The sequence below is a fragment of the Harpia harpyja genome, chromosome Z (assembly GCF_026419915.1).
Source record: "Harpia harpyja isolate bHarHar1 chromosome Z, bHarHar1 primary haplotype, whole genome shotgun sequence".
NCBI classification, from domain to species: domain Eukaryota; kingdom Metazoa; phylum Chordata; class Aves; order Accipitriformes; family Accipitridae; genus Harpia; species Harpia harpyja.
In genome coordinates, this window is record NC_068969.1 from 98,580,825 (window position 1) to 98,593,051 (window position 12,227).

The 12,227-nt window shown below is 36.6% G+C and overlaps 1 protein-coding gene across 1 annotated transcript in view; it reads right to left on the reverse strand.

The window, feature by feature from the left end:
- Window positions 1-490: 490 nt before the first annotated feature.
- The window catches only part of ITGA1 (integrin subunit alpha 1), a 79,663-nt gene continuing 67,926 nt past the window's right edge, over window positions 491-12,227 (reverse strand). Inside the window, exons 25-30 of the mRNA XM_052776201.1 lie at window positions 10,899-11,012; window positions 9,141-9,245; window positions 7,896-8,000; window positions 6,943-7,035; window positions 5,316-5,432; window positions 491-4,550 (exon numbers count right to left, since the gene is read on the reverse strand). Coding sequence (XP_052632161.1) covers window positions 4,506-4,550; window positions 5,316-5,432; window positions 6,943-7,035; window positions 7,896-8,000; window positions 9,141-9,245; window positions 10,899-11,012 — 579 coding nt within the window. The 3' untranslated portion in view covers window positions 491-4,505. The remainder of the gene's footprint in view (window positions 4,551-5,315; window positions 5,433-6,942; window positions 7,036-7,895; window positions 8,001-9,140; window positions 9,246-10,898; window positions 11,013-12,227) is intronic.

The window sequence follows — 12,227 nt, forward strand, 5'->3', positions numbered from 1 at the left end:
TAGTAGCTGGTACAGTGCTGTGTTTTGGATTTAGTGTGAAAATAATGTTGCTAACACACTGATGTTTCAGTTGTTGCTACGCAGCGCTTATCCCAAGTCAAGGACTTTTCAGTTTCCCATGCTCTGCCAGCATGCAGGTACACCTGAAGCTGGAAGGGAGCATGACCAGAACAGCTGACCCAAACTAGCCAAAGGGATACCCCATACTATAGAATCTCATGCTCGGTATATAAACTGGGGGGAGTGAGAGAGTGGCTGCGTGGTGCCTAATTACCAGCTGGTCTTAAACCACAACAGTACAGAATCCATACAATTAATGGCAAGGTATTTCTGACAGCTTGACCACATTCAAGCTTTCCTTGATGTTATGCTGTGCAAGAATGCTTATTTCTACAATAGCTTTCTATTGACCAGTAGATGGATTTGGTTTTAGGTACTAAGATGCCTTTATATTATTCTTATATCAGTGAAAAGCAAACAAACTACAAAGGAGGCTTGCTAGACTCTTTATTTTTTTTTTTAATCAATAAAACACATGGAATAATTTTACAGGAAAAAGAAAATGCTGTGCAGAATGTTGTGATTTTTCTTAAAAAGGATGCAAATTCCCTCTTATTCCTGTTAAGTGGTATAATTAACAACAGTATATTCTGATTCTTTTGCTCTGCTTTTGTTTTTGAATGGGATCATCATCTATACAATAGTTAATTCAAGAAATTAAAACAATTAGACTGTGTGAAATCTATTAGATGAGTATGACCCTAACTCCAGCCTCTCAGTGCCAAGTGAGATGAAACCTCTTGGCTCCAGTTGAAGGTGAATTCCCCTGACTCAAGCTCTGCAGAAGAGCAACATCATGCTCAGAATGACTCAGCACAGGATATGTACTAAAAGGTTCAGGTAAGGGGTCAGGATATGTGGGTTGTGTCTGTAGCAAGGGCTCATAATACAGACCTAGACAAGCGCAGGAACATAAGCAGCAGCCCAGGGAGATCACTCTAATGTAGATGCTGTTTTCTAAGTTTTCTAAAATTACATACAGGATCAACAACCTCTAAAACAGCCTCAAATCGAAGCAGGAGTGATGGTTTAAAGCTTTTGTTTCTTTCCAGAGAAGTTCTATGCTATAGAAATGTAGCTTGTCCATTCCCTCTAAGATTAGCTACTTCAGTGCTGAAGTTAGGAACTGAGTTGGGTCAGACTCCCTCTGTTGCTTAAGCTCTGGTTATAGACCCAATTTATTATTATTATTATTATTATTATTATTTTTTACAGGCTTTTATTTGAATGAAAAAATGCTTAGCTTGCTAGTTATTAGAATCATATTACAACCCTAATGTGTCTTTTTATAGGAACAAAACAGATTACATGGTGTTCCAATATTTTTTGTGCCTGCCAAATTTCAGTGAGATGTTCCTGATGTTTGCAATATTGCTTTCAGTAGGCTTTTCTGTTGTACATAGTGAAAAGATGTAAAATACTGCTCTTGCAGTACTGTGTGGAAAGGCTCTTATGGATAAAAACAGTGATTTTACTAATTTAGCCTGTGTAAGAATAATGTGCTATAGCAGTATCCCCATTACATACTCATATTTTAAATATATATATAATAACTGAAAATCTGATAATAGGACAAATGTGAAAAGGGAGAAAGCATCATGACAAAGAGGAAAGCAGTGTGGGTATATGAAGCTTATTACTGTTTTTACAGTGCAAAGCAAGACTAAAAAGAATGGAACACTGATCTCAAACATATTTTGCATTGATAAAATACTTATGTATTTTTGCATAGTCTTTAAGTAGGGAAGTAGGCTGTTCTATTGACTTATATTTTTTCAGTTAGGCTCATGCTTTAAAATGAGACATGAAATGTCATCAGAAAAGTAAAAAGCTCTGGTTAACAGCTTATCATAACTAAAAAGTGAAACACTTAAACAAAATAAAAGTATTCTGCATAAAAATTATGTGTGGCTTGCACAACCTCTGAGTAATTTTATGAAGCCAGGAAAAATGACCTCATGGTTAACAAACTGGCTGAATAATAATAAATAATAGTATTTCCTCTGCTACCACAGACTTTCTATGTGCATAGGTGAGTCACAATTCCTTTGTATTCTGTTCCTTTACAAAACCGTAATAGGATAACAGCACTGCTATGCCTTTACAGAGATACTATAACGAAAAAACTTTTACAATTCTGAGGCATTCAGATGCTACGGTGACAAGTGCTATTTAAACCTTTCAAACAAATTGGCACAATCATATGTTTTCTTAAAATAAAACCTGCATCTCACATGGGACTGAAAACACCTCTGCGAATATTAATTTCTCTTCACTGTTCAACAAATAGATTTTTGCCTTCCTTCAAGGACTATTTGACTTGCATGATGAATGAAGCAGGGATTCTATCCACAACCCCTCTATGTAATTTTTTTTCTTCCATTCAAGTCTTCCTTCTGTGCTCAGAACCAGGGCAACTCACCTTGTGCCCCTTCAGACAGGGTGCACTTTCAGGCGTGCAGATGAGCACAGCAAGCAAGTCTGCGGAATCAGTGGCTCTCCCAGGCTCTACAAAGCACAGCCACCCACAGTGCTCCCAGAGAGGGCTTTGCCCTTTCCTCTGAGTCATGCTGCTACCTTCAGCAGACTGTTGTTATGAAATAACCACCTTTCCCACTGACACAAGAAGAAATTGCAAACACTTTCAAACTTAATCCTACTTGCTGCATTCACATACCTCTCAGCCCTTCTCAATAACTACTCTCTCTAATATAGGAACTAAATGGAAGGGACTGCAGAGTGACAGCATCTTTCAAACAGTGAAGCACCTTCTGGCACACTTCCAGAGTTGCTCTTGCCACTATGCTCAACCCAATCTATGGTCTCTTAAAGAAAAAAAAAAGTATTTATAAAATATATTATTGCTTTTTAAGCTATTACTATAAAGTCAGTGCTAAGTTAAAACCTTTTGGAAAACTGCAATGATTTTTTTTTTCATTTCAGTGACATTTGTACCAAGAGGAGGAGCAAATTTTCCTGGCTTCCTTGGCAAGGCAAAGTGTTTCTGCAAACAAGTAGGTCTTACAGAACTTAGTACGTCTCCTCAACATTTTCTGATCTATTGGCAATCAATACCAAGTTGTCTCATGCTGAGGCGACATTGCACTTTGCCAGCAAAACTCTCCTTTCTTCTGTTCATTTTATGTGGCTGCAAGTAATATAGGAAGCTCTCAAGGATAAGGCACAGCCCAAGAGTCCTGGGGAGAGATCCTCGTGGAAGGAAGACAAGTATGTGAAAGAAGGGAGGAAACTAAATAGTCTAAATACAAAGAAAAAAATTTCTTAAAGAAATCTTTTGCTATCTACATTTCAGTGTATTCTCATATAAAATTTTAATCTTTGACACAAAATAAACATCGTTAGTTAAGTGCGTATTTAGTATGCAAATTCTTCATCACTTCTTAAACTCATAAGTAACAAAGATGAGGTGTGACTTATAATACTAGAAGAACCTTGCCAGTGCTGAATTTCCTATCTGTGCTCTTTTGTTAATTATCATTTTGTACACTTTAAACTCATTGGATTAAATAGCTACACAATAAATTTACAGTGACAGTTTATGAAGCACCCTCCTGGCTACTCCAAGATATACAGCAAGAGTCAAACTTTCAGGGCACCTCTAAACATTTTCTGCATAAATATGGACATTTCAACTTGCAGATACAATTGTCCCCCTGCTTATTTGAGTACAGTGTGCAATCAAATGGGCTTGAATGTTTTGTGCATAAATTTTTAGGCCTGCCAAAAATCTGTTTCAAGTTCAAACAGTTGTGTAATTTAATGGATCAATCCTTCATGGTCCACTTGACCATAAAAATCCTAGGTTCAGCTGGACACACTAAAATGAGCAGAAAGTGAAGTCCAAGGTATTTCAGTAATTTTCACCCAAAATTCTGCAGGTGCTTCTATCTTCTGAATTGTCATTACATCAGTTACCATATTTGCATGTATTTAGTGCATTCTCAAAGTTTGCATGTTCTGCTTTGTGAACTGACAGTTTTCTTTCACAGAGCTGACATAAAGAGGAAATTTTGAAAATTATGCTTTTTCCTTTTGAAAATTGTAAGGTGATAAAAAAGACTGGGATTGCTACATACAAGCTGACTTGTTGCATAATTTGGAATGAAAAACGGTTCCACTTACATAGGTATATAAAAATATGATTACGCATTTTCCATATTAAAAAACATTAGATTCTTTGAACTCAGTTACTCCAAAAGTAACACTTGAAAGTATGTCCTTGAGTATCACAAAATGCCGTAAGACTTTTTATTCTTCCTTTGCATGTGTGCTTGATTTGCTTGTTGTCGTTCTGCTGCTTGTTTTTTTAATGCACCAGAGTTTAGAAAACATTGTGACCGCTGCATCTAAGTTTATAATTTTACAGTAACATTTTTGAGGCAGACCTGAGCAAAAATTTCTGCTTCCCCCCCCCCCCCCCCCCTTCATTTCTCCATTTTCTTCTTTAGTGGTCTCTTGAAAAATCCAGCCTGCAGAAAAGAAAAAAAGTGACTAAGAACTTCTCAAAGCATACAACCCATATTGGTAGCATTCATGTGCTGGTTCTTACTACTATTTTAATACTTTCAGTACAGTAAAACATCATTTAATATTTTATCACTGAAGTACAACATTGTTTTTCCTGGAATGGAAAAACTAAAGAGACATGTCATGAAAGCAGACAACAGCAGTACAGATAATACATAGTGAGTGATTGCTGAATCATTGTTATGCTCACATAATGTCAAAGGCTAAAACACTTAATAATATTTGGTACTCAATTGAATAAATAATACTTTATTTTATACTTGTCAAATTTTTCAAGAGATTCTGCATGTTGAAATTTTTAAACTGTAACCTACTAAAGCAAGTATGAACTAAATATTTAGCGTGGAGAAGAGTGCCCACTTGTGGCAATACTTACTCCACAGGCCTAGCACCTAGCACAAAGAGAAAACCTGATTATCAAAGGCCACAGCCAAAGCTAATAAAAAAAAAACCTTAATAAACCCTTAATCATACTAAAATATCTTTTTTTTTTCATAACATACTGGAAATACAGGTTTCAATTGGTTAGCATTACATATTACACAGCAGAAAAATGTAGTGTTATTAGTTATTTTGTCATTTCTACAAGATTTCACTCTACTTATTAGATAATATTAGTGTCTGTGAGGTTCTAGTTATGAGAAGGACAAGGCACAGAATTTAAGCTTATTTGTTTATTTTCATGCAGACAAGAATGTGCATCTTACCTTCCACAAAGCAAATATAAGCAGTGCAAGAATCAATAGTCCAGCGAAGATACTCAGCAGGATAACCCATAAGGGGACTGTACCTGGTGGGAGTTCTTTGGAAATCTTAATCATGGTCTGCAGAGTGTTCAAAATGTAAGCAATAAATAACTTGTCCTTCTAAAATATCAATAGAGCAGCATGACTTTTATCAGTCTGCAGTGATTTTCCAGGGTACCACTTCATTCTAAGTACAGGAATTTGTAGGAGCACATTGAGAAAATAATCTCCAACATGAAACCCTGTATTTACGTAACATCTTGTACTTGTAAGTGCATTCATTTCATGAGGGTCGGCCTTGCTATAAGTTAGTAGTCATTGTTGTAATGGATGCAGGGCCAAAACCATGAGTAGTTGAAGTATGTGTTGGGGAGTTTCTTTAGTATATTCTTCATCACTCAGTGCCTGCCTCCCTGAAAGATGGCAGTGATTAACAAGCTTCTAAACCAATTAAATGAAATAAGTGTAAAAGGCTGTGTAGATACTGATTTGATTTTAAATGAAGCATATTGTGTAAAATAAATCAAAATAAGGAATATTCACATTTAAATAAATGGGACCATATAGGAGTTTGAATTATTTTAACTTAAGAATTTATTAGAGACACAACTTTATTGTTCAAAAAAGCATTGAAGAGCTGAACACTAAAAATTAAACTTGAAATTATGTCTTAAAAAAAGTTAATTCTGAAATTCCTTGGTTTGTAAAGGCAGCTCTCATTATCTGCAAGCCTCTCAGCTGTGTTTTCACTCATGGATTGGATTTTAATCTATCACTTAAAGAAATGTCTGGATACAATACTAGCTAATAGTTGACCTGTGATGTTTGTATTTCCAAAAACATTCTGCACAAGATATAATTCACACTGAATATTACTTTGTTCTAAATTTTGGGGGTATTAACAATAATAACACATAATAAGACTTTTGCTTAAAAATGTACATTGTAGTAAATAAGTCCCTGCATGTACAAGTTATCAGAGAAAAGCAATGCATTAGCCACCATAAATGTCTTGGAATAAAGAGTATTAAAGGATAAATAACAACTCTAACAAAATTAAAGACATTTCTTGTTATAACTGACACCACGACTATAATGTTACATACTTTCTTATCTAAGAAAATGACAGGAAACTTCTGAAAAATAAAAGAACCTGTTTCAAATATATATAATGGGTAATGAAGTGGAAAGAAATAACAAATACCCCCCCCCCCCCCCCAAATACAACAAACAAAGTAAGATCACTTCTAAATACCCAGGACAATTTTTAAAATACTATTGATTCCTTAAAAGAATTTTAATTATGCTTCTAATTTACATAGATGCAGGAAGCATTTATATTGCTGCAGGCAGAAATACGTCAGACAGTACTTCTTCTCACCCAGGTACATTGGTGGGTAATGGGATTTTGGTATCATTATCTGACTAGTTCTGACATTTCTACTGTAATATGAAATCACTTACTTTTATTTAGAGTAGGATAATACATTACAACAGGTAACAGTTCATTAGTAATGAATGAAAATAAATGATTCAGTAGCATAATAAATCCTATGAAGAGTAAATCCATGAATTATCATGTCCTTACCTCCAGTTTTTGATGGTCATTTCTCAAAATCAGTGACGAGTTCTCACTCCTAAGTAATGCTTTCACAACAAGGGTTAAGCTGTGAATACTTGCCTGGAAGAAGAGAGGAATGGCTATGGCTTATAATCAGGTATTTTGAAGTAGAAAGCTTTGTAGAAATGAGAAGGGTGAAAGCAAAACTTAATGCTAAAGTTTTGGGAGATGCTGAAAAATGTGAAAGTCAGTGAAGCTGCTCATGTGTGTCATCTTCAGCACACGCATCACTCTTTACAAGAGAGCAATACAGCTTGAAAGAGTAGAGAGCAGAGATTTCAAAGAAATACTAATTAATCCTGGCATACTACTTTGGCCACAGGGACAGATTCGGGCTTTCTAAAGTTCTGCTGTATCTCCCCTCCTGTCCTGTTATTTTCCAGAGAAAAATAAAGACACAGAACAGGAACTCAGTATCAGAAATTCATCAACTGAGCAAAATGGACCACAGCCTGGTCATTGTTATAACCATCAGACAGTACTGAGGTGTGCTCTGAGGTGGACTTGCTCCTCTGCTCTTTTTGATCAAAAAATCCTTTCTGGACATAAAAAATTTTTCCAGATTAAAACTTATTTAAAAATTATATGATTCTATGTACCCCTCCTTACATCTGCTGAATTAGAATTTGTGGATGCATAAGTAGCTATTAAAAAAAAGACCATCAATACAGAATAACTAAGAGTTGTCTTCTTACCATGTTTTGAAATTCCTGCTAAGTTCTAAGTACTTAATTTAAGGATAATAAAATGCATGTCACTTAGTTTTGAGGAAATTTTAAAATAGAAGACAAACAATTTCAAATACTAGGGGACTATGGAGACTTAGGAAAATGAAAGGTATAATTTTAATAGACATTAGAAACATTGGCTTAAGTTTCTCAAACCCAAGAGTATTCTGAATACAAATGGGATTTACTTACCTTTATGATGGTAGGTTTCCATACTCTTAATGAAACATTTACTTGATATATGTCCGATGGGACCAGGGCACAATTAATAGATGCACAGCTGTATGTATCACAGTCCTGTTTAAAAAGCACCAGCATGAATTAATAGGAAGAGACTTTTCACGTTACTAAAATAAAAAAAGGTAAACTACTATATATATAGATCATAGACTTGCTATGACACCAGTACTAAACTGATACTAATTACTGAGCCTTTTTATGTAAAAATGACACTGCAGTATATAAAATGAGTTGAGATACTCATACTGTGGTGGAACAGGCTCGGTTTTTGCAGGCTCACTTAGCCTTGAGGAAGCTGTGTTACTGTAGGTATGCAGCAAAAGCCATCAGCAGAGCTCCTAAAGGAGGCACAGCCTTTAACAGCAAGTGTTTTTCTGCCAACACAGCTATGGCTTCTCTGCAGTGTTTCTTGATCCTTTCAAATTGTGGGACACCTGAATCTTTCAAGCAGGGCAGGATGTGTGTGTGAAAACTTAAGTACCTTTACTTCCCAGTATCACTTGCTAGCTGGGAGGGCAGCAGAATTATGTTCAACACTTTGGAAACATTTGCTTAGCCTAGACCTTTATCCCCTCTCTGAAGGACTATGATAAGCATGGCAAAATACTCTTCTCATGGCATGGTTTCACTTGCACGAGAAACTCAACTTGTACCTCTACGCTGAGGAGGTAGTATGACGGTTTTCCCCCTGACGTGTCAACATAACTAAGTCAGCAAAGTTATTTCGCACCTCATCTGTGTAAATGTGAGAGGCTAATCCTTTCCAAATGGGATCATCAATCACATTTCTACTAGTTGCATGGAAAATCTGTTAGATCAGAGTGCTAGCATTTGAAAGTATTTTCAACTGGATGTCTAAAAAAGTTGCAAGGGAGAGGAGAAGCTTTTAAAATATTACTATTTATTAATTACAATGGGAATATGGAAGATGAAGATTTACTCAGCTGTCAAATGTGCTACTGTTATTTACACACTGGCTAAATTAAAAAAAAACCAACCCACCCCAAATTCAGTTCCACATACAGTTTTGTAGCCAAATAAAAACTATAGCTAGTCTGCATAAAGATGGCTTTTCAGGCTATTAAGACAAAGTGAGTTTCCATAGGATACAGTTTGAGAGAAGATTTTATGTATTTATTGCAGAAGTACTCAGCTCCAGGATCTGGGTTAATATCTGGGATATATATGTAGGCTTACCATAATTGTATCCTTTGTAGGTTCTTTTATTTTTGGCAACACAAATGGTTTCCCAGTGCTGATCTTTAAGGGATCTACAGGGTAACTAGTTTGGCAGATGGCATTCTGTTAGCAGAAATACAAATACTATTCTTATTGTCTGAATATGCAATCTATTACCAAAAAAAATGCTCTGTAAACAAGCCAACATTAATATTTAATAGCATTAATAATATTTACTAACCGCTAAATGCAATAAAACTGCATATTGCGAGAGTGCAGGATAGGAAATTCAGATGATGCAGGTGCAGAAGTATCATTATTCAAACAACAAATGAGCTTTTTATAAGATAATTTAACCTAAACTCTATCCAGCTACTTAAACATCTGTAGAAGCAAACAAGACCTTCCTGCAAGATGACCACTACATGAACCAGCAAGAGTTGGCTATTAAAAGAGATAAATAGCTTTTGCATGGGAATCCACAGAGGTTCTGCCTTAGCAAGCAGACAGGCAGGTTAAGTGCAGGATTCAGGAGCCTCCATTGCAGTGCCCAGGGAGGGGGAGTGGGTGCTGGAGCACTGCTAGACCTCCATGGCTCCTTCAAAGGCAGCTGGGAAATCCTTTGGTGTCTTTGGTGCAGGGGAATTTGTTTTTTCAGTCAGGTCATTCACTTTCAGATTGCTAGCACGAAGAAGATTGCAAATCCGCTGGAGTACACTTTGGCACACTACTATCACTAGGGTGTAGCTGGTGGTAGGTGAATTATACCCACAGAAAAAGCACGGATTTGTTGAGTTTATGTGCAAACTTGGGTCAAATGTGGTGATTGCCTAGGAATGAAAATAATAGGGGAAGGAATTTAAGAAGAGACACAACTTCTGTGTATTCTAAACATGAAATATTTGGGGTTTTCTAGATTCTTTTGTTTTAAAGTGAACTTTGAACTTTCATTTAGACCATCTGGTTTATTTTTCAGCGGTGTTACACCTCAAAACTAAGTGAAATATTTGAGCGAGGTGCACCTGGGTCTGTGTCTCTGAAGAGAAGATTAAAAAAAAAAAGAGGTTTAGGTCACCACTTAGTGATATTTGGGTTCTTCAGCCATCCAGTTGTTGATATAGCTCTAGTTTTAATATCTACAGATCTGAAATCATGGGATTTGCTAGAATTGTGATCTCCTCCAGCTGCTCTGGAGGAGTGAAGTGGAGAAACTCAAATGAGGGCTGCAGTGAAGAGCATTTGAAAGACATGACCTACCATCCCCTTCAAGATGTCTCAGTGCCCCAGAGAAGGAAGAAGCCAGAGGACTGCTAGTGCTAGAGAGCAGGAAGGCTAATTTCAGTACCAGAAAGAAGAGGACTGAACAGGAGATTGAGCCCTAGGTGTACACAGCAGGAATAGAGCATTTGCAATAAACACTGCTGGCAATGGAGATAATCTGAGGCTCAGTAGGCAAAACTAAGAAAGACAATCCTGTCACTCATACCTCAGTCTGGACCTCTCATCACTTGGCAATATATCAAATTAACCTTGTAATAGTCCAGTTATTGTTCAACACCATTTTAGATTTGCTTGTTTCCTTTTCAGAAAATTTATCTCTCTGTCTTCTTATGCACATCTGTACATACTCTTAAAACACTAGCATCTTGTCTTTTAGACGAAAAAGTAATATATACCTTGAAGCTAGGCATAATCCCAAATGTTTGCATTTTTAAATTCCTTACAACAAAAATTTCAAATTTACATTAATCATAAAAATACAAATTCCTAGCTTACTTGGGAATGTGACAATGCAGTAAGGTAGAGAAGAGTGTTCTTGGCTGCTGTTACATTGGGATATAAGATCTGCAGTGTAAGGTTTGGCATTGGAAATTGTTCACCTTTTTCAATCTATAAAAAAAAAAGAAAAATGTTTTGATTAGTACTTTCCTTATTTTGTGGGTATTTGATTGTGAGTTTTTTCCTTTCCTGTGCTTTTCTTTTCTTCTGTGTTTTCTTAGATTTCCACAGTCAGTTATGCAAAAAGTGGTGTGATGAACTCTTACTTTTGCCAAGAGAACAGCCTGTTGTGAATTATCAGACACATTCTTCTGTGGTCTTTGGTAATACAATGCTCTATTGAAGGAAATCAAATGAAGGGGATGAAAGCGGCCATTTTGACATAAATTCCTTCTTGTTATCTTGTTTACTGCATCCTCTTATCATCTGGGACTTCTATCTAAGGTCGTTTCATTTCAATTTTTAATAAAGCCCCCAAAATACTTCAACATGGGAGAGGAGCCACTGTACCATCAGTGGCTCCTGCTGGTTCCTTCTCAGGTGTGCTTTGGCAACAGCCCTCCTGCTCAGCTGCTCCTCTCCCCTGTTTTCCCTGAGAAGATCACAGGACATATCTGTAAGCTCATATTTGTAAGCTGCTGTTCCTTCTGAACAGGCCTGCTGTGGCCAAGGATGGAGAAAATGCCTAGGTGAAATTGCTGGCAGGGGAACTGGTGATCCTGTCTCTGAAGTGGATGAGTGTAATAAATACTCAAGAACCTGTTTAACTTTTTTCTTCTGACTGCTCTTTTGTGATAAGCTGCTTGCAGAGACAAGTTTTGCTTACAAGATCATAAATGGTATGCTCTGCAGTTCACCAGCTTTTACATCCAGAAAGCAAAGGTTTTGAAGTGAGATGAATAATGTCTTAAACATCCACAAAAGCTTCGAGATTACTGGATTTGAACTTTTAGACTAAAAATAGTAGCTGAGTAAAGCACCATTGGTGGGCTAAAAAATAGAAAAAAACCCCTTCTTGGAGCATGGCATTTGCCTTTTTCAAAGCTGATGGGATTTTGGAAATATCTGTTCCACACTTCAATGAACGTAGGTCAAATTCTCATTCACCGGGGCACGCTCTCTCTTTCCCCTGCTGAGGGCAGCAGATCTAAACACCACCAGAACTACTCCGCAGGGATGGACCACTCTGAGAACCTCTGACTCACCTTATTCCAAAGCAAGCAAGAAAAAAAAAGGTGTTAAACACAAACCACAAAATACCCATGTAGAAGGTTTAGCATAGCTGTTATTTAAGTAATAGACTATCACATTAAGTGATTCAAACCA